Source organism: Hirundo rustica, chromosome 16 (genome assembly GCF_015227805.2).
Source record: "Hirundo rustica isolate bHirRus1 chromosome 16, bHirRus1.pri.v3, whole genome shotgun sequence".
In the NCBI taxonomy this organism is placed as follows: domain Eukaryota; kingdom Metazoa; phylum Chordata; class Aves; order Passeriformes; family Hirundinidae; genus Hirundo; species Hirundo rustica.
The window spans coordinates 5,961,265-5,988,533 of record NC_053465.1 but is presented as its reverse complement, the minus strand read 5'-3'; the positions used below and the strand labels follow the sequence as shown (position 1 = coordinate 5,988,533).

At 49.8% G+C, this 27,269-nt stretch overlaps 1 protein-coding gene across 3 annotated transcripts in view; it reads right to left on the bottom strand.

Moving 5' to 3' along the window:
- COL20A1 (collagen type XX alpha 1 chain) overlaps positions 1 to 27,269 on the bottom strand; it is a 50,632-nt gene that overhangs the window by 20,933 nt on the left and 2,430 nt on the right. The window contains exons 1-21 of one of the 3 annotated variants that reach the window (XM_040079937.2): positions 26,521 to 26,616; positions 26,184 to 26,268; positions 23,972 to 24,082; positions 22,374 to 22,517; positions 22,003 to 22,161; positions 20,902 to 21,102; positions 19,566 to 19,721; positions 18,421 to 18,540; positions 18,090 to 18,254; positions 16,685 to 16,849; positions 15,555 to 15,727; positions 14,394 to 14,523; positions 13,740 to 13,885; positions 11,876 to 11,999; positions 11,265 to 11,404; positions 10,553 to 10,682; positions 9,904 to 10,046; positions 8,723 to 8,855; positions 3,588 to 3,730; positions 2,872 to 3,001; positions 2,279 to 2,335 (exon numbers count right to left, since the gene is read on the bottom strand). In XM_040079937.2, coding sequence (XP_039935871.1) covers positions 2,279 to 2,335; positions 2,872 to 3,001; positions 3,588 to 3,730; positions 8,723 to 8,855; positions 9,904 to 10,046; positions 10,553 to 10,682; positions 11,265 to 11,404; positions 11,876 to 11,999; positions 13,740 to 13,885; positions 14,394 to 14,523; positions 15,555 to 15,727; positions 16,685 to 16,849; positions 18,090 to 18,254; positions 18,421 to 18,540; positions 19,566 to 19,721; positions 20,902 to 21,102; positions 22,003 to 22,161; positions 22,374 to 22,517; positions 23,972 to 24,082; positions 26,184 to 26,256 — 2,743 coding nt within the window. In that variant the 5' untranslated portion in view covers positions 26,257 to 26,268; positions 26,521 to 26,616. Of the gene's footprint in view, positions 1 to 2,278; positions 2,336 to 2,871; positions 3,002 to 3,587; positions 3,731 to 8,722; positions 8,856 to 9,903; positions 10,047 to 10,552; positions 10,683 to 11,264; positions 11,405 to 11,875; positions 12,000 to 13,739; positions 13,886 to 14,393; positions 14,524 to 15,554; positions 15,728 to 16,684; positions 16,850 to 18,089; positions 18,255 to 18,420; positions 18,541 to 19,565; positions 19,722 to 20,901; positions 21,103 to 22,002; positions 22,162 to 22,373; positions 22,518 to 23,971; positions 24,083 to 26,183; positions 26,269 to 26,520; positions 26,617 to 27,269 lie in introns of those variants that run through there. The other 2 variants (XM_040079936.2, XM_040079938.2) reach the window with 2 other exon arrangements.

Sequence of the window (27,269 nt, the reverse complement as noted above, 5' to 3'; positions counted from 1 at the left end):
AGGCTCAGGTAAAGGTGTTTTAGCAAACAGCTCGTGAATGCTACTCTCAATCATCTGCTGCCATGTAAAACCCAGGCCATGGATTGGCTATAAACGTGGAGGCCAGATGGAGCTGGGACAAAGGGAATGCTTGACGCAAAATGAGAAAAGTCCCTGAAAATCAAGGATTCTTGGCAGGATGTGCTGCTTCACAAGGGGTTTTCTAGGTCATCAGGATAATAGAATCTAAGAGATCATTGTACTGCAGCTTCAGCACAGCCTTGCCGTTCTTGCATCAATGCCATTTCCTACCTCATCAGCAGCCTAACTTTTGTAAAAGGTGTAAAAACATTTAAAGGAGGTGACTTACATGCTCCAAAAGACCTGAGATTCCTAAGCCTGTAAGAGTTCCAATGTCATTCCTCATGGGGAGGAAAGGGCACCCAGACCTATGACTCTGATGGCCACGGGACCACTAAAGCCAGGATTCGAACCACAAAGACTCACAAGGTGCTGTGACCTCTGTTGTTCCAACTGGTGCTTAATTTTTTGTATACCTTAAATCCTGTAGAACTGGCTGTAAAACTATTGAAGGGATCTATGGAAATCCATTAAAAAATCAGTTTTTGAAACTTGAGCCTTGCAATGCTGAGCTTGACCAGCCCTTGCATGCAGGATGCTCAACCTATACCCTGCTCTTTCCCTTCCCCTTCCAGAAACCAACATTTCTAAATTTTAGAGAGTGGTTTGGGTTGGAAGGGACCTTAAACTCATCCAGTTCCACCCCCTGTAGGGACAGCTTCCACTATCCCAGGTTGCTCCAAGCTCCATCCAACCTGGCCTTGGACACTTCCAGAGATGGGGCAGCCACAGCTTCCCTGGGCACCCTGTGCCATGGCCTCCTCAACCTCACAGGGAAGAATTCCTTCCTAACATCTCATCCAAACCCCCTCTTTGTCAGTTTGAAGCCATCCCCCTGTGTTCTATCATTCCACACCCTTGTGAAAAGTCCCTCTCCAGCTCTCTTGGAATTGAAGCGTGATGAATGAAAAAACAAAAAAAGAAATGATCCCAAAGCAGTCAGTAAACTTGTCCATTTCCCAGGTATCTGACTTTCTTGTTTGGGAGTCAGTGAGCTCATTCTGACCCTTGCCCAGGCCCCAGAGTCTCTCTTGCTCACATCCCTGGCAATTCTCCCGCCCTCCCAGCTTGTGGCACTGGGATTGCTCACAGCTCTTTGATCGGGCAATGCTCAGCTCGGGTGAAGCCTCTCAGAGTCAGGGCAAGGATCCCTGACACTGGCACTTTCACTTCTGCTTTGAAGAATTTTTTCCCTAGGCTTTCCAGACTAAGATTCCTGGTGTCTTGTTATTTTCTTTGTTTTTTGTCTTTTTCTCCAAATCCCAGCCCGATGCAGCAGTTCACTGTTCAATAAACATTCACTCCTGCAACGCCAGACCATTTCTCTCAATAATTTGGTTGTATACCAATATTGGAGTCTTTTATTGCACATCCAGCTGTTTTCCCAGCACTGTTATATATTGTGTCTCCTTATTCAAAAAAGGGTACTTTATAAAACATAAAGAATTTAGCATTTCTTCCATTGTCTTTTCAGTTATCATAGCCAAACAGCTATATTAAATTCTACAAGGTGGCTCAGCAGCCTTTTGAGGGGATTGTTTTCTGCTAGAAAATTCACAGGACTTTTCCACTGTGATCTGAACACCTCAATAAACCACTTGAAAGCTTAATCTGGTATGTCCTTTGCTGGCTATAAACTAAATTTTTTCATCTAAGCTGCCTGATTCTTCAATCTTGACTTCACTCAATAAATTTTAAAAATGAAATTTTGCTGGGAATAGTTTCAAACAGTCAGGGAAAGCCAGAACTGCCACAATATCTGCATTCTAATATTTACTTATTAAAGACTTTTTTATAACCCCATTAATTCAACATTTCTCACTAATCCATTTCATAGTTTGCTTTCTATCAGCTATGAGAGCATATGCTCATTAATTTTAATAAGGGACTTTACAGGGAATTTTAATTTAAAACATGTCACACTTCCCTGCACTACATTTTAGTCGAGTTGCGCAGAAATCCTCTAGAATACTGTCGGTCTCTTTACTGAGCCTGCTGTTCAGAAGCTCTGTGGGTTCTGGTTGTCCTTGGGTTGTCCCCAGGGGCATCTGTCAAGAGCTGATGGACCCCTCCCGCTGCTCTGCAGAGCCCACACTGTGCTCTCTGCTTCTGAATCCCAAACCAACAACAGCAAAGCAGGACTTCAGAGATGATTTACCCTCTGTCTTAGGTGGGATGAATCCGCGGATGGAAGGGAATTTAGATAGCACCGCAGCTGAAAGACAAAGGAGTCACAGAATCATAATGTTGGAGAAGACCTTAAAGGTCATCAAACCTTTGGCCAAATACCACCGCACCACTCAGTCAATTGGGAAGTGCCACATCTGCTTGGATTTTAACACTTCCAGGGATGGTGACTCTCCCACTTCCCTGGGGAGCGTTTTCCAACGCTTAACCACTCTTTCTGTGAAGAAATATTTCCTTAATATCTGACCTGAACCTCACCCAGCCCGACTTGAGGCCACGCCTCAGCTCTGTTTTCAAGATTGTGATGCCTGGCTCGAACCCCAAAGGGCCGCCAGCCCTTCGCACTCACCCCGCAATTGTCAATAACTCGCAGGAGCATAGAAATCGGGACAGGATTTTCACTGCTCAAGGCTAATGTTTTATTGCTGAGCAAAACCTTGGCCTCAGGCAGAGCCCAGTGCAAGTGAGGCCATTCTTGTCCCAGCAGAGGTTGCCTGGATGCTGACAGGTGGAGAATATTCCACCTGGTGACAGATTGGTGCCCGTTCCAGCCCACCCCTGTACCTGTCCGTCCCGTGGTGGACGTGCTCTCGCTCTCTCCCGTGTAGTGGATGGCAGAAATGGTCACCTTGTAGGCTCGATCAGGCAGCAGGGACTGCAGGGTCACGCTGCTGCTTTTGCCGGGAGCCATGATCTACAATGAGGAGAAAGAAATGATCCCAGAGTTTGGGGTTCTCATTCCAGCTCTCACTCACAGCCCAGAGTTAGGTGGGGCTGACTCCTGGGGCGTGAGGCTCAGAGCAGCATTCCTGCTCGGCTCAGCCCAGGAAGATTGGCTGTGTGTTGCTGCTGGACTAGCAACAGCCAGAGGAAAAGCCTTTTCCCATATAAAGTTCCCAATATTCCCCATGGAAATGTAGCAGAAGTGCCTTATAATGGGATAACCCAGCTATTTAAGTAGGGGATCTGTGTGTTAAAAGGATAATATTTAACCTCCCTAAGTCAGAGGGGCATAAGGTTTATCCCCCAACTGTCTGCCTCCAAGAATTCCCCACCCAGTTCAGGGAGCAGAGAAAGCTCTGTTACTAGTGGCTTTGATGGAGAAAAACATCCTAATTACAAAAGAGTCTTGGAGTTCTGTTTACAAAGCAACATATCAGCAAGAAGAGTTTTGGTTTTGAGTCCTGATGTCCCAGTGGAAAACCTGACTGGAGTGAGCAGGGCTCCTCTGGTCACATTGTCCCCATGAGCCTGTCCCCACAGAGGAGATGGACACTCACAGTTTGCTGGGCAGCAGCGTCAGAAACAGGGCTGAAGGTGATTTTGTAGTGCTGGACACGGCCATCAGGAGGGGTCCAGTGCACCTGGAGGCTGCTGGAGGTCTCAGAGTCGATGAAGAGGTTGGTGGGTGGGCTCCGGGAATCTGTGACAGGGGTGGAAGGTGAGCAGCAGAAAAACCAGGGAGAGATCTCTGTGGATGGAGCCAGCAGCGTTTTCTCCCAGGCACATTCCTGAACTCCTCAGAGCTCTCTGTGCAGGTAACCAACACTGAGAGCAGACACAGGCACCCCGGGTACCAGGCAAGAGGGAAAATAGATTCTGGAGGGATCGAGACTACCCAAGAACAACACATCACAACTCAGGCACTCAGCAATTCCAAGCCTTGGACAGGGGAAAAACTCTTGGAAAGGTGAAAGAGTCCTGGAAGCACAAGGCAAAGAGAACACATCATGAACAAACACCAAGGGTGCTCGAACTGGAACTGAATTTCATCAAGCTGAACAAACAGCTTTACTGGCAATTAAACCTGGATCACACATCAGGGTTAATTCATCACAATTTCTAATATTTTTCAGCTTTTTCTGTTTTAAAATTACTCCTAAAAATATATATGTATTAAAAAATCCCAGAGCATCCAGCACACCAGAGTTCTGTCTATAGCTTCTGACACCAACACCCACAGCCCTGGCATGGGTCACACACAGTGCCTGAGCTACCCCCTCTTCTCTGTCCCTGTCCTAGGATGGATGGATGGATTCCAACCAGGTGCTGGGCTGAGCCAGACAACCAGAAAAGAGTTTGCCAGAGACCAGGGCTGAGCAGTTTTTAATTACATAAATGTCTTTCTTCCCCCGGGGTCCCGCTGTGCAGCAAACTGGATCTGACGACAGAGGCTCTTATGCTGGAGGGGTTTCTCTGGGCAGAGGTTGAGAGGGAGGAAGGGAAAGGCTGAGGGGGCTAAATCAGTTCAAAAGGAGGCTTGAGAACATGGAGTCATCTGCTCCTGGGGCTTGTTTCCAAGCAAAAAAGCATGGGTCTGTCCTTAAACTCCTGCTGGTGTGAAGACACAGAAGTTCTGGGCAGAGAAAAAGAAGAATTTATTCAGAAGACACTAAAAATGATGGGTGAGCCCTAAAGACAGCCGAAGAAACACACGCAGGCGAGGAGGTATTTATTCTGCAGTTTTCCTGTGAGGATGTTCTGCCCTCCCAGCAAAGCCTGGGGTGACCTTAAAGCACAGGTTGAGTGAAGACTCGTTTGCATCTTCATTGATCCTCCTTCCCTTCTGTTTATAAAATCAGCTTACTTTTACTGAGGCTGAGCCGAGACTGCAGCAGCTGAATCAGGCTGGAGGCTGTTGCTGTGCACCACCAGAAGAAAACAAGAGTGGGGATAAAGTCACTTCAGCAGCACTTTATTAGTCAGTGATGTACCTTTGCTGCCTGCACTGCCTGTTTCCTTCACCTGAGGTCAGGGGAGACTGCTAAAGTAAACTTTAAAGGGAGAGTTAGGAGAAGTCTTTAGAGTCAGGCGTATTCTGGAAAGCCCTCAGGCCCGGCAGAACTTGATGGCATGGATGTGACAGACAGGGGACAGGCCACCTCCTGAAGCTGCCCTGGAGGATAGAAACATCTCTGCCAACATCTGTGTCTTTGTTTACCTCTCCAACCTCTGCTCCTCCACAGGAGCAATCCCTGTGCGCTCCCAGGTCTGACCAGCATCGCAGGCACGCAAATACTCAAAGAACACTAAAACCCTGAGCTCCATTCTGTCAAAATGCTCACCTGCAATGATTATTTTATATTAACTACAAGCCATGTTTTTTCCTGCCGTGGATTGAAGCTTCATTCCCACATTTCAATCCCTTTTATTTGCCATGCATACTCTGCTAGGACGAGCCCAGTGAGGAGCTGGATACAGAGATTTCCCCACAGCTTAGCTGGAGGAGCAGAGCACGCAAACCCTCTGTAAAACACCTCCGTGCAAAGCCAGCCAGGGTGGCTCAGCCCAGTTTCAGCAGCAGTTCCCACCCAAACTGCCCTCTCCTTGTCCCTCAGGGCTATCAAGGGACTCTTTCCTTTTGCTCAAGTTCTTTTTCCCCAGCCTGGATGAAAGCACTGGAAAGAAACCGAAGAAAGAACTCTCCCTCAGTACAGAAGAAGATCCTTGTGTGATTCTCAGCAGGACCAAAGCCACCCCTTCCAGAATTTTCCAAGAACCACCATTCAGCAACACCTCCACGTCCCAGCAGATTCCTCTCAGGAAAGCAGCACCTTCACTCGCCTGTGCTTGCTTGGAAGGTTTGTGTGGCTTTGAAGCACCACTGAGGTTGTTTATTATTATGACAAGTGATCACTGTGAAAGCCTTTGGTCAAGGGTAAGGACTTTGCTACACTTGACAATTTATAAAACAGACTGAAAGGAGAGCTCAACTCAAACGAGAATTCAGTCTAAATATAACAGAGAGAAAAGAAGAAGCATCAGAACCATGGGCAAGCAGCACACTTTGACTGTTTTGTTGTCTGTGGGAAGTGCATCAGCATGCTTTTGTTCCTGCTCTGCCTCTTGGAAAGTCTGCAGGGAAAAGTTTGCTAACTGGGTTACTGAAAAATAATCCCAAAGTTTTTCTTTCCTCTAGTCGAAACAAAGAATTATAAAAAATCCAATTTCTCCAAGGCAAGAAGGGACCTGCACCATATCACTGTCTCCAAATTTTCTTTTCCAGCTAAAGCTACTCACTGATTTTGAGTTCATACAATGACAAATCTCAAACCATTACTTTGAAACAACTTTTCTTCCTACCAGAAAGATGAGTGACCTCATCCCAGTCCTTCCAAATGACGCATCCCAGTGATGAGTGCTGTTGGTTTTTATAAGAGGATGATGTTTTTGGTGCCCTGTATTTTGTGAGGGGTCGGTGTCTGCAGGGTCCCATGAACTAACACGCTTGGTCTCACAATGTGTGTTTCAGGTGAGACAAGAGGCATTACTGACCCTGAATAAAATGAACCTGGTGTTTTTACCTCACCCCAGGGGAGGAAGTCGGTTCCATTTCACAAAACCAGAGGCAAAGAGCTTTGCTCTGACCTGGCAATCTTCTCCCTTGACCTTCAAAGAAGAAAGTATTCCAGGGAGGCTGAAGGAGACAGGGAGCGAATCTTGTGTTACCAGTTCCTGCTGAGTTTCACTTCAGTCATTGCCCTTAAACTTCAGCATTTCTTGGAAATTCTACCAAGACATTTTTAAGAAAAACTTCGTGACTTGACCTATCCTTACACAAAGGGATGTTGCCAAGAGAGAAAAAGAGAAAAGCAATGATGAAAGCAAAAGAAATCACTTCCTCCCTCCCACAGCCTCCTCCAGCACACACTCTTGGTATTGTTGAGCACAGCCTGATCAATGCTTTTCACCACCTTGCAACCCAAAGTCTGCCATCCTGAGGAGAACCACAGAGCTTTCATCACCCTTTCAGCCCTCAGAAATCTATTTTATAATGAAAATTGAGGGGGAGAGGGCTCAAAAATCAGACCAGGGGTTCTGGGTTTTCAGATAAAAATCAGAGATTTCCATGCTGTGCCTGGATGAGTTGTTATCCACCAGCTCTGATGGTACTTCAACACCGCTGGACAACCTGACCAGGCACAGTACAGTTTTTGCTTGTAATGTGGAAGATTTGAAATATGAACATATCCCACAAGTTCCCAGAGTCCTGCCTAGTGCCACATCATCCCACACATTCATTACACCAGCCTTCAGCAATTTTCTGGCAAGCCCAAGGTTCCTCTGACCTGCCCCAGAGCAGCACTGGAAATCACCAGCCACCCCCTCTGTGCCCCCTCTCCTCCGTGGCCACTTCTTACTTTAAAAACTGGAGAAGAATTAGCATCGAAGCCATTGATTTCACCTGCAAATATTGGCTGGGAGAATATTGGCAGTGTCCTGACTGCTCCTGCAAAGGGACCTGCAGCACCCCGGCACTGAAGCCCGTGCTGGCTGCCCAGCTGCACACCTGGCTGCCTGGAGAATTTTATTTTCTTGGTGCAGAAGGCAGAGCCTGACAATTCCCGAGGCTCCTGCAGGAGGACAGCAGCTGACAAGCAGAAATCAAATTGCTTTCCCTGTCCCACTGCGGTGCCAGCAGCAGCCAGGACTGGCTTGTGCAAATATGCCTAGGAGGGCACTGTCACGTGTCGTTCTGTTGGGCTGGGAGAGCTCCTCTGACATTTCATAATTCAGAGCTTAAAACATAGTAATTAATTTTCCTACACCCTCCAAACAGCTCTAATTGTCCTCTTGTCAGCATATATCAGTAGGATGCTTGCTTTTTTCTTTTTCTTTTTTCAGTATGCGGCTCCAAGGTACTCATCTGAAGTAGTTTCCTATTAAAAATATTTTTATTATTTATTATTAATAAAATCTGAGCTTCTTATTCCAAGATTACCATTTAATTCAAGCTTCATCAGCTCAACATCAGCCTAAATGGGTTTATTCTGCAGAGGAGGACGATCTGAGAGGGGAGGGAGGACTGCTGGTGTTGAAGGGATTGTGTTCCATTCACTTCCAACAAAGCCATTTTATGGGCAATATTAATTACCAGGACCTCTGGGAGTGCCACTTTTTAACCTCACATCCTGCCTGTACAAAGCCAGATTTAGATAATGCTTCCAAGGCAGAGTGTGCCTGCAGGATTCCCTCCCAGATTTGTAAATGCCCTCAGTGAGGCGCAGCTCAGGAAACCCTCACCCTCCCTACAGGCAATATTTTATTAGCAAGAACCATTCCTTAGGCAGCACAGGGACACATTCAGCTGGACACCCTCAGAATTCATTTCCATCCAGGCACTGCACCGAGGCAGGGGAGGGATGAAATATCTTCTACAAGGAACATGTGCAAGGATTGCCAGGTGCCTCCAAAATGCACCAGCCTGATGTCATTGTCCAGCCTCCTGCTCCAAGGACAGGTTGAGAACATTTCCAGACAGAAACCTGAATACCTCTAGCTTTTTTCAGACATTTGGGTTAGCGTTTTCAGAGCTGGAGGTGACCAGTCTGAGCTGCAGGCGTGTGCTGCGTTGTGGGGTGTGCTGTGCCCTGTTTGCCATCCCTAGCTGGGGATCCCAGCCCTGGTCACTTACTGGTCCTGTGGTGAACAGAGACGGTGTCGCTCCGAGCCCCGTCTTTGTAGTAAGCCCAGATGGATATTTTGTAGTCAGTGTTCTTCTGCAGGCCGGGCAGGACGGCTGTCACCACATTTCCAGCCAGGGAGAGCTGCAGCAGGGGAGGAAATGAGTCAGTCCCACTCCCAGGCTGGCTGATGCCACACAAGTGCCTGGCTCACAGATTGTCTGAAGGCACCAACGAGTTAGCACTGCGCTGTGGGGCCAAAGTTTGCCGTTTGGGGTTGCACACGTGTAAGCAAAGGCAAAACTCCAGCTGTGAGTGATGCAGAGCAGACGCCTGCACACGGCAGCCCAGTTATAATCTGCAGCTCCTGCAGCACCACAGCACAGAGCTCTGGCACAGGGCAGTGCCTGCCAGGAGCACAGAATCCCTTTGCTGGGTTTCCAGCTGCTAGGGGAGCTGGGACAGGAGCCCCAGTGCCCCTCTGTTCCAGCCCAGATGGAACATATTTGGTCTCACTCACTGCAGGAGAGATTTGGGTATTAAACCTCCATTTAAACTGCTGTTAGACCTCATACTGAAAATAGGGGCTTCGTATGGAAGGGGGCACCTGGTCCTTCCCTGCCCCCCTTGCATCAGCTCTGTCTCTCGTTCTCCTTTGTGTGCTCCTCACTTGGACCTCATCCTTCCCAAAGAGCAGTATCCTAAAAGTATCGGTGCTTGCTAGCACTGGAGAGAAGAGAAAATGCTTTACCTTCTTAAAAGCTATAAATACTTGAGTATTATCTTTTTCTTATCCACAGCATCTTGACATTGGGGGCTGGTGATCCTCTGCAACCCCAGATCTTTTTCTACTGAGTTGCTTCTTAGCTATTTGTTCTACATCCTGTATACCTGTGGTTAATTATTCCTGCCTAAGCTTAATACTTTCTGCTTGTCCCTATTGAATTTCATCCTTGAGGTTTCCTAGAACACTTCTGCAATCTTCCCAGAGCCCGAACTCTGCCCTGCTGTCCCTCCTGCTCCCAGCCCTCAAGGTGACTGCTCCACTGAAAGCCAGACCCAGGAGGGATCCTGCTGAGCTGCTCAATTGCTGGAGTGCATTCCCCTGAGTAGTTTTACACAGCTCTCTGCCACTCCAGCAGGTGAGTTCCCAGCCAGCCCAGCCTCCCCAGAGCCGTGCGTGGGCTCCTACCTCCTGAGGCTTCTCTCCACTGGCTGTGCTCCACTTGATCTGATAGACAACCACATCCGAGGCAGCGACAGCTTCCCACTGCAGGCGGAGGCTGTTCCCGGAGAGCTCGGTGACCTTCAGAGCACGTGGAGGGGGCACCTTCACTGAGGGGTGCACAAGGAACAGCAGCTGAGGGCTCTGACAGCAGCTTGTCAGAGCCAAGGTGGGGAGCAGATGGCTGGGGAGCAAAACATCAACCGAGCAGATGTCTGAGGCCAGCTTGTCTGTCGCTTCTTCAGACCCATATGACAACAGCCATCAGGACAGGCCGGGGGATATAATTTTTAAAGCCCTAATTAAGACAGGTTATCTTGTTTACAGAGATAACCTTCCCTTTGTAAAGGGAAGCAGACTAGGGGGGCTCTTAAGGATGCAGAGATTAGTGATACATCATGCTTTTCTTCATCTGCTTCTTTTCTTTATCCCTTCCACCTCATTTTGAGCACAACACAGCTGGAAATATTCCACACACAAGGAACAGCAATCATCTGTGCTCTGTGCAAGGGTTTTGGCCACGAGCTGCTGGGGCCAGTCTTCAAAACATCCCAGTTCAGAGACACACAAACCAACTTTGTCACCTCTTACTGAGACGAGAACCTGTCTTACTTACAGGTGGTGACATTGCCAGTAATTGGAAAGGAGTCCCCTTCATCGTATGTAGATCTGACACTGATGAAATATTGCGTGAGGGAGGACAGAGGTCTCAGGACAGTGGAGGTTGCAGTGCCAGGAACTTCCACCTGCAGAGGGGGAGTTTTGTGGGTATTTTAAGAGACATTCGGGCTCGTTCAGCCTGATGAAAAAGAGACAGTTTACTGCAGCCTTTCTGTATTTAAAGGAAGATTGTAAAAAAGATGGGAACAGGATTTTTTAGCAAGGCCTGTTGCTACAGGACAAGGGCTTTGAACTAAAAGAGGTGGATTCAGACGAGATATAAAGGAAGATTTTTACAACAAAGGCTGTAAAACACTGGCACAGGTTACCCAGAGAGGTGGTGGATGCCCCATCCCTGGAAACATTCGAGGCCAGATTGGACGGCGATCTGAGCAACCCAATCTAGCTGAAGATGTCCCTGCTCACTGCAGGGGAGCTGGACTAGATGGTTATGGACATCCCTTCCAACCCAAACCACCCTGTGATTCCAGAGGGTACAGCTGCAGGGAGGACAGCATGTGCTGACAGCTGCAGCAAAAGCGCCCATTTCGGAGTCAAAACTCTGCCAGCACACAAGCTCTCCCTGAACCATGCAGCTGACGGAGAGCAGGGCGTTACCCAGCTCCACAAGTTCCTTTTTTTCCTGCCCCCAGCCCTTGAGCACTCACCTGTCCAGCGTTGCCCCCTCTGCTAGAGACGTAAGTGACGTGGTGGGCGCGCACGGCGGCGGCCGCAGCCCCCCAGCTGACCCGCACCGACGCGTGGCTGAGCTCCGAGAAGCTCAGGTACCTGGGGGGGCTCAGGGCCACTGCAAGGACAGTGAGAGACAGCGCTGCCAGCTTCACTGCTGCGCAAGGAAAGGCCACCCGCTGCCTCCTGCTGCTCTCAGATGATCCCACCTTGACCTAACACGCTGGATCTTTACGCAGGGAAATATTCCCTTGATTCACTGCCACACGCGTATGTGGGGGGTTATGAAGGGCTGCACGGATTTAGTGGAGGAAACAGCCAGATGATGGCTTTTTCCTCACCCCAGACTACAAAGACTTCAAGGAACAGCTCTTTCAGGGGTCCTTTATCACCAGGAGAACACCACTCCTTTTTCACAGCTCATCATGCAATTAGAGATCCCCTTGGGGACCAATATTGGCTTCAGATCCAGCAGAAAAGAGGCAGCGTGCGTACAAGCCACATGCACAATATGGGAATCACCTCATTTAACACGTCTCTCCTGCCTTGAGTGTTTAATAACAACTCAGTAAGCAGCAGCAGCACTTACGGGTGGTTTCCTGGATGCTGGCCGGGTCACTGGCATCTTCCCCATACATGGCATACACTGCCACTGAGTACCCAGTGCTGGGGGACAGCCCCTCCAGCAGCACCTCGGGCTGGGTCACCTTCACCTGCCAACAGAGAGAGGTTTCAGGGCTCCCTTCAGCTCTAGGGTACCTCCCAATGTATTTAAGAGAGCAGGACCTTACAGAGACACGGGCCAAGGACCCTTTGGTTACACTAAGGGTCTAGAACGGTCCTAGAATCATGGTATCACAGAATATCCCAAGCTGGAAGGGATTCACAAAGATTTCCATAATCCAAATCCTGTTCCTGAAAGCCCTGCCATGTGCCTGAGAGCGCTGTACAAATTCTCTTTGACCTCTGTCACACTGGTGCTGTGACCATTCCCTGAGGATCCTGTTCAGCTCCCAACCCAGCCTCACCTCTGGGTAAGGAACCCTTTCCTGACAGCCCACCTAAACCCACCCCGACACAGCTCCAGCTGTTCCCTCGGGTCCTGCCACTGGTCACACCGAGCAGAGACGGGAGCTGCCCCTCCACTCCCTTCGTGGGGAAACTGCAGACCTCGATGATGTCTCCCCTCATTCTCCTCTCCTGCAGTCCCTTCCCCACCTGAGCAGGTGCTCTGCAGAGTTCTGCCTGTCTCGCCCTGTGACACCAAACCAGCTGGGGATGTGCCGCACCTCCTCCTAGCCTTGCTCTGCAGAGTTCTGCCTCCCTTTCCCTGTGACACCAAACCAGCCGGGGATGCACAGCTGGGGATGCACAGCTGGGGATGCGCAGCACCTCCTCCTAGCCCTGCTCTGCAGAGCCCCGAGTGTCTCACACCAAAGCGCTGCCGCGTACTGGATCAGGGGCTATTCGAGAGCTGCGATCCCGCTTTTCCCAGCCGCAGGAGCTGCTGCCATCTGCTGCCAGCACGGCACGGGCACGGCTCTGCTCCCGCAGCCCGCCCGCCGCAGAAAGGCGCCGCGGCGACATCCAGCAGTCTGCGCCCCTTGCAGCGCGCTTTGGGAGGGGATGGGAACGTTTTAGCGCCGCTTTTGCAGGCGCCCCATCGGTCTGGAGCATCGCACTCGTGCAGGGAGTAGGACAGGTAGCTGTGGGAATGTTTCGGTGCGCTGAAATACAAACTGGAATGCTGGTGTTGCTTCAAGTGTTCTGAATCTTATGAAAAACCCATGATTATGCCCTGGAAGCAGAGCGTTAGCTGTTCTGTTTTGCAAACCATCCTGCAATTTCCCCTGTTGCTGTGCATTCCAAGGGGGAATCTTAGTCAAAGAGGCCAATAAGTGTTCCTTCTCACTCAGTTTGTTTTTTTTTAAATTCATACCCTCAGCCTACAGGTACTCCAGATAAGGCATTAAAGTGCAGAACAAAGGGTTCTTAGATGTTTTTAAAGATTTTCCGTTCATCAAGCATTGTTTTGTTCATCTGCAGTGTCGTCGGTCTGTTTTCAGATGTCAGCAAAATCCGCCCTAACACATTTTCAATTAACATTTAAAGATACACACAGTCAAGATGTTTATGCACAGCCTCAAGGACACGGTGACTACACTTGGGGCTGCAAGGATATGAGTTCAGAGCCTTGGTTTCCAGGCCTTCAGGAGGTAGTCAGATCTCTCTAATTTCCCACATGAAACCCTTGCAGTTATAAATTGTTTTGATACAAACCATTAAAAAAAAATAATAATAATCTCTTATGAGAGCTGTTTCTGGCAATAATTCTGATACTTTTTTTCCTTTGACCACATGATACCAATTGCCAAAGCCTAGAGCTAGCACTAAACTCAGCCCAGAGAGAGAGAGAGAGAGAACAATATTATCGCTATTGTCACAAACTCTACCTCTGTTGTGTAGTCCTCTGCTCCATCAGGGGCTGCAGAGCAGAGCACCAGGTAGTGTGTGGCTCCCTGGGCTGCTTTCCAGCTCAGCCTCAGGCTGTTGTGGCTCAGCTCAGAGACGCGCAGGGAGCGAGGGGAAGACAAAGGCACTAAAGAGAAAAAATAAGGCACAAAGGTACCTTCAGTGTATGAGGTCTGAAACCACTCAAAACCCAGGGGACACCTGGCTTTACAACAGCTACTGCAAGCTGGTGGGCACCTACCCCATGTCTAACACAGTCTCTGTGTTACAGAGAGTTTAATTCACTTGGAGACCATGGATTAAAGATATATATATATATATATATATATATATATATAAAACGGCAAAGGGTTGCAATACATTTCTAGCAGGGTGTGTTCCTGCCACATTCTGCTCTGTAGAATGACACAGGTGGAAAGGACCCCTGGAGGTCTCTGGCCCAGCCAGCTGCTCAAAGAACAGCCTGCTCAGGGTCTGGTTGAGTTCTGAGCGTCTCCACAGATAAAGAGACCTGCAGGCAGGAACCTGAGCCGGGGAATACACAAGGCAGGCTCCAGCCTGAGATGGTCAGAGAGGGAGCCCTGCTCCCCTTCCAGCAGCAGCCAGCAGCACAATTCCCACCGCTCACGACCTACGTGTGGAGGTGACGCCTCTGAGCGCGTCCCCCAGGGCTGCGCTGTACACGGGGATCACCGACACCAGGTACTGCGTGTGCGAGGTCAGGTTGGACAGCTGCACTGAGGACACTGCTCCCTCCACAACCACCTGCAAGCACAAGGCAGCGCTGTCAGGGCACGGAGGGGCTGGTGATGATGCCTTGGGAAGGCTGAGCTGGGACAGAGACTGGACGGAGCTGGAGAATAAAGCAGATATTTATTAAAAGGCCTCTAGGGTACACCTTGGGCAGGACAGGAGCCTGGCCAGGGCTACACCCAAGGTGGACTAAAAATTATCACAAAAAACATCTGACCGCTCACGAAATTTTACTTTTACAAGTTTTGGTCCATTTGCATACTGAGCTTTAATTGTCCAATTACAACTTCAGGTCCCATCCTTCTTGTTCTTCCCTCCAGCCACCGTTGTTTGTGCTTTGGGGCCTGAATGTTGTCCTTGGTCTCCAGCAGGAAAAGGGGTTTTTTTTTCTACCTACTCTGTGAGGAGAGCTTACTAGCACTTAATGTGAGGCTCAGAACAGCACCCCTAGGCAGCACAGAATCTGAAAACATGAAAGGCATCACTGCTCCTCAGCAATGGAACGGCTGAACTGACCATCCCTGGCCAGAGTGCCTTCTCCGTGGCAGATCTGTGCCCAGAAACATGAAGTCCAGTTGCCCTCTGCGCTTTGTGATAGCTAAAATCTCTCCAAAACAGAGAGGTGAGAGGCAAAAAGGATTCCTGTCCCCCAAGCCTGAGATTTGTGCAAACACTGAGCACAAGACTCTAGTCATGCTCTCACTGAAATCAATGGAAATCCATCTACAATTGGGATTTGCTTTTTTTAAATCATATCCATCACAGATGAGCATCCTTGGGCTGCTCTCTGTACCTGAGTGTCCTCTTTGAGTCAAAACACATGATTTAGGGGGGGGATAACACTGGCTAAGAGAAAAACCAACATCTTCTGTCTCATCACCCTATTACCTCATCACTTTTACACTCATTGTGCATTTAATTTCATCTCTGGCTTAACTCATGTCCCATTACCACCCTCTTTTTGTCGATCCAAGCCAACTTAAACTCCCAGCCACCCTCTGGAAGCTGTGGCAGTCTCAGGTATCCCAGGAAAGGTCTCTCACCTCTTTGGGGCTCCCACCCTTGGATGGATAATACACAACCCGGTATTTCTTCGGTGGTTTCAGAGGAGGGCTCCAGGCCAAGTGCATGCTCTTGGAGGTCACAGCAGATATTTTCAGGTCAGTTGGGCTGAGCTGGGGACCCGTGTTCACAGGGGTGTCTTTCACAGCGCTGCCTAGGAATTAAAAAAGTTATTTTCTTATATTCACACTTCTCATGCCAAACATACTTTCCAGCTCATAAGTATGAGTGACATTTTTCAAATCAAGTTGCAGCCTCCTTTCCCGTAGAGTATAGAAACTGTTCCAGACTGCTCTGAAATAAATATTTTAAAACTGAGTGTACAGAGAACATAAATACTCCATAAAGAGCAGGCTGTGTATTTTGCTGGGTGCTGCAAATAATTCTTCAACGCAAGTCTACATTCCTCAATTGCAAAGATTTGCCAAAACTAACAAGCAAAATTTACTTTGGTTTCTTTTTGGAGAAGCTCATTTTTCTTCAGCCTTTCACCTTTGTAAAATCTCTAATTATGTCTAGTTATGCCAAATACAAATCACTAAGAGTAAATGAACTTATTTATATGAACATCCAGAGCATTAAAATAAAATTATGTATGAAATTTAGATGTTCCCATTCTGTTTAAGTCAATCTTAGAGCAAAAGGGGATATAAATATGTACACAATATTTCTCCTGAGGATCTAAGCTAACGTCTGGAGTGGTTGTTCATGCTCTTCATCATGCAAGATGTTCCCCAGCAAAGGAAAGAAACGGCTGCTTGACTTGAACTTGAAAATGCCTTGGAGAGCCAACATTCAAAGTTTGGTGGAGAAAAGAAAATGTGCTTAGGTGTTTTATCACCTCCTCATCCTACCTCCACATTTACCCCATACACTTTCCCTAGCATATTTTCATCTTAGTTCTCCTGTTTCTTCTGCCTCTTTTCAGTTGGAAGAAACTCAGAAAAGGAGTTACCACACATTTACCACACCATGTGACAGAGGAAGAGGGAAAGGAAGCCCCTTTTCCCTGTGATGGTCACTGCTGTCGTTCGGTGATTTTATCCTCCAAGAGGAATGCTGATGGCGAGCCGCAGGAAGCTCAGCCCTCACCAGGGAGGTCCCACTTCACCTGTGGTTTCCTTGTGGCTCCTCTCCTTGATCCTGGTGCACAGGACCCGTGTGAGTTTGCCCACCAGGGAGCCGAGCAGGGGGAAGTCCAGCACGTTGTAGACGGTGAGCTCCAGCGGCTCGGAGGCCACCTGCCTCAGTTCCGCCTCGTCCGCGTTCTTCACCCCTGCGAGCAGACAGCGAGGCTGAGAAACACCCTGAGACGAGCAGAGGGACCCCGGGATGGCTCAGCACCACCCTGCTGTCCCAGCACAGCCTCCCCACCGCTCCACTGCCAGAGAGGTGCCCCAGTGCCCCGGGACACCTCAGCCAGCCTGGGATGAGCTCTCAGCTCAGGAGGCTTCAGTGGCCTGGAGGCAGCCTGGGGACTCTTCCTTCTGCTTCCCTGCCTCCTCTCCAGGTGCAGGCTTTGCTGTCAGAAAGGTGGAGGTTTCTCAGCCCGAGAGGCAGTTGGCACAAACAGATGAGGGACTGAATGAACAAACAATCATTTTATATTTATGAGGTGCCAGCGCGCCCCACAGAGAGCCTGTTGTTCATCAGAACATCACATTGCATTTCAACAGAGTCAGGGACGAGCAAAAAAAAAAGCCGATTTATACAACAGAACTTCTCCATCACACAGCATCCTCCATCTCCATCCTTCAGATCCCCAGCCTCATTAACTCTCTGCTGTCCAAGCTCCACAGAACAACTCATTTTGCTTCCCATTTGAGCTAGGGTCAAGGTTCCCTAACACTGCCCAAGGAGGCTCAGCAGCTCTCCTCCCTCCATGAAAGCCACTTACCTGCATAACCCTATGCAATAAGCCCTCACTTGCATGTTCCCAATATAAATTATCGCTTAAAATTTTGGAGATTGCAATTTTAGGGGAGATTTTATGTAACTTTATCGCTCATGTATCAGTCTCCAGCAGACCTCGTGTGGTCCTCAAGGCCAGAGCTGCTCAAGGCCATTCAGTGTTGCTTCCAGACAGTGAGAAGCAGATAATGTTATTATTCAGAGAATGGGAAGTTGTGAGAGGCGGTAGTTATACAGGAGGTGTCCTGCTATCCCCAATACAACGTTCTCTTGCCTAATCCCACAGCTGAGAATGTTTTCATGGCACTGAGCCCTGAGGCTCCCAAAGGTCTTTAGATGGGAGGTGTGAAATCTCTCATGTGAATACCTTCTCAAAAATAAATAAATAAATAAATAAATAAATAAAATCCTTTGAAGACACTGCCTGGGCTGAATAAATGAGTTAATTTTCATCTGAGCCACCATGTAATGAGGTCTCACCCACTACCTCAGTTCTACAGCCTCAGGATGCTTCTGTCAAGGTTGAGGGGACATAACCTTCAGTTTGAAGATGACCAAAAATAAGTTGGCTTTGTCCTGCAGCTTAACGATGGCTGTGATCTTACCAATGGCAAATATCTCTATGCCCAGGTTTTTCAAGGTCTGAGCAGCCAGGTTGGCATCATCCTGGGATTTTCCATCAGTCAGGAGGATTACCAGCTTCTCAGCCTCCAGCCGGGCACCAGCATCAGGTTTGAGATTCTGCTCCAGGACGTGGGTCAGTGCCAGACCTGGGGAGGGGCAGGGATGGAGGTTGTGCCACAGCCTTCCAAAAAAAACCCCCACGCCTTTGCTGCTTTCTCTGCTCCCCCATGGCCACAGTCCCCACAGGGCACATCGTCCATGGGAACAGCTTCCCCCTCCGTGGCTGTTTGGAGCCCTGCAGGGGGGAGTTACCTGTGAAGGTGTTGCCACCCTTGTACCGCAAACTCCTCACGGCCTCCAGCAGCTGTTCCCTCGTGGAGTGAGCGCTCAGATCCCACTCTGTGCGGGGGTCACTGCTGTACTGGGACAGCCCTGGGGAGACAGGAGCTGTGAGCATCCAGCCAGCCCGGGTGAGCTGCAGGAAGCCCACTCTGGGAGCCCGTGTCAGGACTGGCAGGGAGGATGACGCAAAATAACGGCAGGGGTTGGGGGTGAGCAGGTTTGTCTTCTAACTCCACTTCTCTGCATGGTTCTGAGAAAATAGCATGAAGCTGAGCCAGCGGAGGTTTAGGATGGATATTGGGAAAAGTTTCTTCCCCCAGAGGGTGGTGGGGCACTGAACACATTCCCCAGGGCAGTGGTCACAGTCCCAGGCCTCACAGAGCTCAAGGAATGTTTGGACAATGCTGCCAGGCACAGGGTGGGACCTCAGGGTGTTCTGTGCAGGGCCAGGACTTGGACCCGATGATCCTTGTGGGTCCCTCCCAAATCTGGGTATTCCACCATTCTGTGATTCCATAGAATGGTCCTGCCATGGCCCTGCCATGCTGTCAGCAAAGCGATGCCTCGACCACTTGGGGTACAGGGGTGTTGGAATCCTAGAAACTTAGAATTTGGGGTTTTAATGTATAGCAATACAAATGAGGAGTACACACCTCTGTCATGATGATCTGATGTATTTGACAAGGTCAAACAATCAGCTGCAAGGGCTGAGAAGGATTTACACCATCCTATTTCATATACAGCTTGGCTACCAGCACCACTCAGAGCTGGAAGCAGCTCCATTCACTGCTGAACTCACAGCAGCCCCAGCGTGGCACTGCCACTGCACCCATCAGAGCACCTCGTCAGAGACAGCAGCAAATCCCAAACGTATCTCAGCATCACCACCCGACCTAGGGCTGCCCAAAGGCAGGGCTTCTGTTCACTGTGCAGATATTTTTCACAGCCACTAGAGGCCAGAGCTTGCTGCCAGATGGGAAAAGCTTCCCCGAGCAGCTCTGGGACCCCATCCTAAAGAAATAACTGCTCCCAAGAGGAGAACATAACCACAGGGTCAAGAGACCAAGGCTTATTTAAACATCATCCTAAGATCAGGAAACAGGAGTGTGTCCTACCCACTCTTATCTTGTCTTCTGCAATACTGAATGGGGAAATCAAATTGCTCAGGAACTCCTTAATGAGCTTGAAATTGTTGCGCCCAATGCTCCAGGAGCCATCCACAAGCAGGACAATATCAATCATTGCAGGAGTGTCGCACTGGAACTGGGAGCCTGGAGGGAAAAGGTTGGATGCTGAGAGAAGCAATTGCAAGGAGGAAAACCTGCTTCAGTTTTAAGATAAAAAGCAAATCTGCTGTGCAAGGCCTTGTCTGGATGGTGGAATGGACCATCTGCCAGTCTGGCACATGCCAGCACGCTGTGAAAACCACGGAGCCAAGGATAACCCATGTCAGCACCTCGAAATGGAGTGGTGTGCAGCTGCACCTCGGCAAAGAAGGGGTTAAAGCTGTCGGGAAGCGAGTGCTAACCCAAGCACTGCTCTCTGCAAGCTGTCAGCTCCGTTCAGTCTCTGCCCCAGCCCAGTGCTTCCTTTTATCTAGCCTAAGTCTCCAAGAATTGCAGGTGATTGCTTAATTCCATTCCATCACCAGATCCCCTGTGGGCTACAATTATTTCGTGGCTTTATATGAAATCCAATCTCTGTGTAAAAACCTGCTGGCACCGTGGATACTCCAGCTCTGCCTTCAGCTCAGCAGAGGAGAAGATAAGGCATGTTGCTAATTGAATGCATCTTCCTTGTGTGTTTCTCTGATGGGAAGTTTTCCATCTTTGGTGGAGGGGAAAGAGATGATCCCATCAAGTTTTGTCAGGCTGCAGGGAGGTGTGTCTCCTATCACAGACATGGATTTCTGCTGGGCCAAAGGGGATGCTCTGGCCCATCCCTTTCCCACCATGTCAGCAGAGCTGGGAGCCTTCCCAATCTCAGCTGAATCTGTCAGTTGTCTGTGAAACACGAAGAGCAAGCCCAGGAGGAGGAGCAGGCCAGGTAACAAACACCCCCGGTGTTTGGAAAGGAAACACCTTGGAAAGGTCCATGGCTGGGGGGGCTCTGCTGAAGAACACAAATGCTTACATGAACCTGCCAGAAGCAGGGGGAGATGACAGCGTGAAGAGAGAATGGTGCCAAATCAATTAAAATCAATAAATTAAATCATCTGGAAGGAATTTTTGGCCCAACTCCAGCTTTCCTGAGAATTCATGTTGTTCTACAGAGCTCCAAATTTCTCCAGTGAGCTCTGACAACTCCCAAAGCATGACCTAGTGATTGGAAGCACAACCAGCAGCACTGTACTCCGGGGGGGAAAAGGGTGGGCTGGAAAGCCTTAATTCAATGAGTGTTAGGGAAAACAGCAGGGAAGAAGGAGCAAGACATGTCTGAACCCCCACTCACCTCGCCTCAGTGAATCTTTTGTGGGTTTTTCCTTTCCTGGAGACTCTCTCTCTGTGTTTGCAGGAGCGTGTGGGGATGATTTGGGGGTTGTTGATGTTGTTTCTGTCACGCTGGCCTCCACACTGGGCTGGCTTCTTGTCGTTTCTCCTGAGTTCTTTGGCTGAATCCCCTTCTGCCTTTTCTTTTCAGCTCTGTCCTTTGCTGTGCTCCAAAGAGAAGAATCCCATTGTCCCTAGATGTGTTATCCCCACACAACCCCACCCCTCAGCTGATTTGAGGCGCATTTGGCACAGGTGTAGGGGGCCCAGAGAGGGTAAAATTCCTACAAGCTTATGGATAGACTGACACCACCTTCATTCACACCTCTCTGAGAGGGCTGCATGTGCGCTCCATGTTAAAAATGTGTGATCCATGGTAAAAATGGATCACATCAGATAACAAATTCTCATTATCTTCGATGACAAAAAACAATGGATGTTTATAAAATATAAATCAGGGAAAACATCCCATGGCGCCTCATACCCAGTTGTTCACCAGACCTCATCAATCTGTGACTTGCAAACCCCCTAAGTTCATACGAGACCTTTTGGATAATGGCTCTGATGGATCTTTCTTCCATCAACAGGTGCAATTCCTTTTTGAGCTCATGAAAACATGAGACTCTGTAGTTACATACAGTCCCCAGACAGGAAGGTTGAGGAAATCCTTCTTGTAGAGCACCTGCAGCCACCCCTGCGCCACGAGCTCAGGGAAAAAAAGCACCATCAGCTCCAGTGCTCAGGGAGCAGCTTGTTCTCAAAGGATCCACATTCAGTTGAAGGATAAGTTTGCATCTGCTGAATTTGGATACCTGGACGTGCATTTTCAGCTTGGCTGGAATGAGGGGCAAATATTTTTAGGTGGTTTGCTGCATTTCTGTAGCTAAGATTTGTATGCAAAGGATGAGACCAGGCTAGCAAGACTCACTGAAAGAATATTTCTGATGAAGGGAGACTGCAGGGAGAAAATGGGAATGGTTTTAGGGACAGCTGAATGCTCCTGCCATGGTAGCCTGGCACAGGCCGTGGCTCAAAATCAATCCAGGATGGTGAGAGCACCCACCTGCTGGTGACAGGGCAGTGTTCAGGGGTGGTGGGGTGGCCTCTGCCACCCCGCTGTGCTCAGCTGCCGAGCTCCCCGAGGAGGTGAGATTCTTTCCTGACGCAGCCCCTGCGTTCCTTCGGTTGTTTCTGGTCTGGGATGCATTTTTGAGTTCCTCTACTGCAGGAAGACCAAAAACAGAGAAATTGCCCGTTGCCTCTGAGTCCCTCTCTCATCCCCTGGGTCTTCCCCATCTCCTTTTCTAACATAGTACCAGGCTCTGTGATTGCCAAACTGTCTGCAGGGCGTGTGCCAGAGGATGGGCTCTGAGCAGCCACGTCCCCAGGAGCCTCAGGAGCTCCCAGAGGTAAAATTTAGCCCTCTCCACTTACTCACAAATTTCCTCTTGGCAAACAGGGCTTCCTGGGAGCCATTGAGCACGTAGACCTGCAGGGTGTATTCCTTGGTGGGGCTCAGCCCTCCCACTGTGGCTTTGGGAGTCTTGGTTTTCAGCATGACTTCTTGCTCCGAGTCCCCTGAGGTGGGATGAAGCCACAGTTCAGAGCCTGTCGGAGCTTAAATTGAAGCTGACAGTAGCAAAAGCAGCACTGAAATGCGGGGAATGTCTGCCTAGGGACCGCAGTCAGCTCCTATTTATGCTTTAAATTTTGAGGAGCGCCCAAATTAGAAAATTACTTCCCACCCAGTATTAGTGCAACTCTCACCCACTTCCCGAGGAGCTGTAGAGGGAAAAGCTGGTGCTCAGAGTGTAAGGACTGGCAACTGCTTATGAAAACACTCAACGGACCGAGGTGGTGTGTGACAAAATGAGAAAGGGACTCGGTGTCTCTGGAGGTCACCGCTGGCACTCAGACTCATGTACTTACCCCAGCAGCGCTGTCTCTGCCCCAGCTGTCTCCAGGGGCTCATTTCTGGGGCTGGCACTGCCTCCACAGCCATGTCCCAAGCTTCTGGACCCTGTCCTGGGACTGGGCTGCTTTGGCCAGCCAGCAGCTGGGGAGTTTCAGTGTTGGCAGGGCAGCGAGCAGAGCGAGCGGGCAGCGACCGCTGCCCCGCGGGCTCCGTGCTGCGCAAAACGGGCACAGCAGCTCCCCAAAGCCCTCGGGCTGGGAAAGCTCCGCCAGCTTTAAACTACGGGGAAGGATGTGTTTGTGACCGGCCATCCCTGAGCTCCTGCCTGGGGCTGGAAACTCCCCAGGCCAGGAGGGAAAGCCTCAGGCATGTGCTGGGAGCGCCGGGGGGATTCCCTGCATTCCCGGGATGCTCATCGATCTCTGCTGGGGGAGGAATGAGAAACCTCCTGCTCCAGCCTGGGAAACAGGTGGGGGCCGAGCTAAAAACGGGTGGATGATCACAGGAGCCCTCCTGCCCCTTTTTCCGGCTCGCTGGGAAAGCGGCAGCGCCTGGAGCCGAATGCCAGGCACGACCGAGGGAGCCTCCAGCCCCTCCTCCCCGCTGAGGGACATCGTGTCCTTCCAACACCACCAGGTCCAGCTTCTGAAATCAGGGAGTAGGGGTAGGGAGCCTACCCTCACAAATAGGGTCAAAGCTTCCCAGTCCATGTCCCTGCAGGTGGTGGGAGAGCTGGGAGCTCCCACAGGAGAGTCAGGCAAGGAACCTTCTTCATTTTTGTCTCACACAGTCCCAAAGAACAGCATTTCTGGCTAAACCTCTCCCCTGGGATGAAGAGAGTTGGATTTCATCTCTTTCCTGCGATAAAGGGACTGTGCCAGCGTAGGGTGGCACTGCAGACTGCTCCCAGAAAGGCTCCTTGCCAATGCTGCACGTCCAGCCCAGTGAAACCAGCACTTGGAACCAGAACAGGCTGTGGATAATTCCCTCTGCCCTCTCTCTATTCCCTTAAGGTCTAAACAATGCTGACACTTGGGTCGTGCTGTGCTGCAGACAGAGGGTGGAGCTCAGCCCCTCTCACGCACGAGGGATCCGTGCCCGGGCTGCCAGCACGTACCTGCCATGGGCTTTACCCGAACTTTGTAGCCACTGATGTTCCCTTCAGTCTCCTTCCACTTCATCTGGAGCCTGTCTTCTGAAAGGACAGTGAGTTTCAGCCGGCCTGACCCTGGGAAGGAGGAGACGTGTCCGTGCTGTCATGGGTGCAATTCCTCCCACCAAACCCACGTGTGCCCTCTCCTCCACGGACGTGGGAGTAGTACAAAGGGAACCTTGCCCACCCCAGGCAAGTCCTCAGCATCCCCTGGGGCTGCATGGCAGCTCCCGCAGTCCCCTTGCACCTCGGCAGGCCTCATGCAAAAAGGAGATTCTCAGGTGCTCCTTTTACACCCTGCAGAAAGGTGAAGCATCCCCCCAGAGGTGTGGGATTTCTCTGAACCCTTCATGTCCTGAAGGGCTCTCCCAGGAGCTTTCATGCTGAATGATTTTTTTACAGCAGTGTGTTCAGTGCAAACACGTGGAATGGGAGGGCAGCAAACAGATAAATGGGTTTGAGCAAGGCTCTTCAATAGGCTTGGGCTGCTGAGAAATACGGGAATTCCCCAGGTGATGGATCCCACAGTTCTGCAGAACGATCATTTCAGAGGCAGCTCCAAGGACCAGCTGGGTTTAGAAGGAAGGGGGAAAAAAAAAAAAAGAAAAAGAAAAAAAAGAAAACAAGAACACCTGATAAAGTGTAAATAACAGCTCCTGGCAGGACCAATAACTCATGGGCACCAGCTTATATCAGTCTGCTGCAGGGAGCTGCAAACTAAACGACAAATCCTGAGGAAAACACTAGTATCAGGCAAGGAGGTGAAGAGAGGAAAGCACACATTCCTTCATCATCTCCAGATTTCACAGCTTTCTGCTAACCCCAGCTAGATGTCTGAGCTCATGTGTCCCTCCCTGAGTCAATGATTCCTGTCACACAAATGTCACCATATGAAACTTTTTCACTCGGCTGGATGCAGGATGGCAGCTCAGCAGATTTCTCTCCCCTTTCTGACACTGTGCCCAGAGCTGCCTTTCCAGCAGGGTGCCCTAATTTGCAGTGAGTGAGCACGCCATAAACATCTGCACCCAACTGCTCCCCCTCATCTGCAGTTATCAACAATCTCTTTCCCTTTATGATTACTGACAGAAAAATGAATCTCAGAGTGACCTGGAGTTTCTGCTCAGTGCTGCCAAACTCTCACCCAGGGCTCCTCAACTCCCTGATCTGGTCTTGCACGATGCCCAGACACCTCCTGACATCCCTGCCACGATGTCACCGCCCAGGAAAGCAGTGAGGGCTGGCAGTGAGGTTCCTGCTTGTCTCAGCCCAACATCTGTGCCTTAACCTTTCCTTGCAGAGACTTCCTGCAGGCTGCCCAACAAGCAGATAATTATTTTGGGGAAACAAAGCTCAGATTCACATCTCACCCCAGGCAAATCTGAAGAGGAAGAAAGAAAACAGGGGAAAGAGGGGTGAAGGGCAAAAAGCAAATCCCAAAATCATGCCTAAGAGTAATGGTAAAAGATCATGGAACAATGAGGGGAATTCATAGTTAGATTAGACATGGAGCTGTCTTCATTTGGCCAAGTGTGGTCCAGCTCCTTGGGCATCACTCTAGGAGCCCAGAAGCTAAAAAGACAAGAATGTCCCCAGACAGAGCAGAAAGGACAACATCCTCTAAAGCACCATTATGTGCTGGATGCAAATGATCCCCAGTGCCATGAAAGCTCCACTGTTTCCTTGCCCTGTGTTAGATGTGCACTATTTGATGCTGTAACCTTGCTCTCCAGCTCGCAGGGAGTTAAGCCCAGGCTTGACTGCACAAGTCTGGAAGATGCAGAGCAGGGAGAAACATCTGTCCCAGCCCTGCAGTGCCACCACCTCTCTAGAAACCTTTGTGCTCTGCCACAGAACTTTCAAACGTGGCATTAAGGTGGTCCTTCTGCACCAGAAAGGCTGTGCTGAGGTGCTGTAGGCATTTCCTGGTCACTCTGAGGAGCAGAACGATACAGGAGGTATCACATCATGTTTTCTCACCTAGATGGGCCCCTGACCCCTCATGGCTCTCCATGCTTGGGAAGGGCTGTTGGGAGCTTCAGCAGCAGACAGCGGAGCACAGCAGCCCCTGGAATCGTGCCTGGCTTTGGGAATGCCCCCCACGGTGGTGTCAGTGCCGAGGGGAAGGGCTGGGCTGTCCCAGGGGACAGACAAACCACAGGGACCAGCTCCTTACCTTGGCCCACTCGTCCCCAGACGTGGCTCACCACAGGCAGGCAGGCAAGAAAGAGCCAAGTGTGGATCAGCATTGTGACCAGGACCTACAAAAGGGCAACTGTCAGGAAGGAGAAGTAAAATTTGTATTTCACCGCATCACAATCCAGTTTTTTTCTGTCCTCACTTAAGGCACCACAAGCTCTGGGCATCATTGATGGCACTGGAAGGGTGGGTGGAGAAGAACACACAGATTTTCCTGTGACCCCTACACATTATTTGATCTTTTTTGGTCTCTCCAATATAGCTGTTCAGTGCCTTGGACTAAACTGTGTTTATAAACACTCCTCTCCTCCTACCTGGGGCTGGGCACTGCTCTCTGGGCAGGACAATCTCAGCAGTGGAGCTCAGAGTGATGGGCTCTGCTCTGATCATGGAAATCACCAACATTGGCATCTGACTGGACAGAGAGATTCCAGAATAACTTCTGGTTTAAACTGTACAGAAGTAATTAATTCTGATTATCATGACCACAATCATTACAGGTATACAGACAGCACCTTTCTCATGTCCCTGGGATGCACACACCAATCACGAGGGAAAAGCACAGAGAGGAGCACTCTGTGGCAGCCAGGCTCCTCAGAACACAGATTTAACGACATCAGTTGCTGTGATAAAGCCATTTTGCAACAGGAGGGATCCACAGACCCGGTGGAGTTTGTATGTGAACAGTTTACAAAGAAGGGTTTTATTTCTTATTTCATTCCCAAGAAGTTACATCCAGGACTTGCTGGGATAGTTTTACTTTGATTTATTCACCTGAATGGACTGAAAGCAGACAGGACAGACTTAAAACCATGGCAGAGGATCAGTTTGACTCAGAAATCACCTCTGCAGCAGGGGCAGAGCTGACTGCCAGCCTCAGCCCATGGACCTCGAGCACCCACAGCTGGCTTTGCCAGCCCGGATTTCAGCGTCGCTCAGTTGGGATCGGGGATTTCAGGTCAGCAGAAAACCACCCTGGTGCAAGCAGTGCCACCCCCTCACCTGGGTCTCAGCAAACCAGGTTTTAAGCACACATTTGTTGGCCTTTTGTCATCTCTGTGCT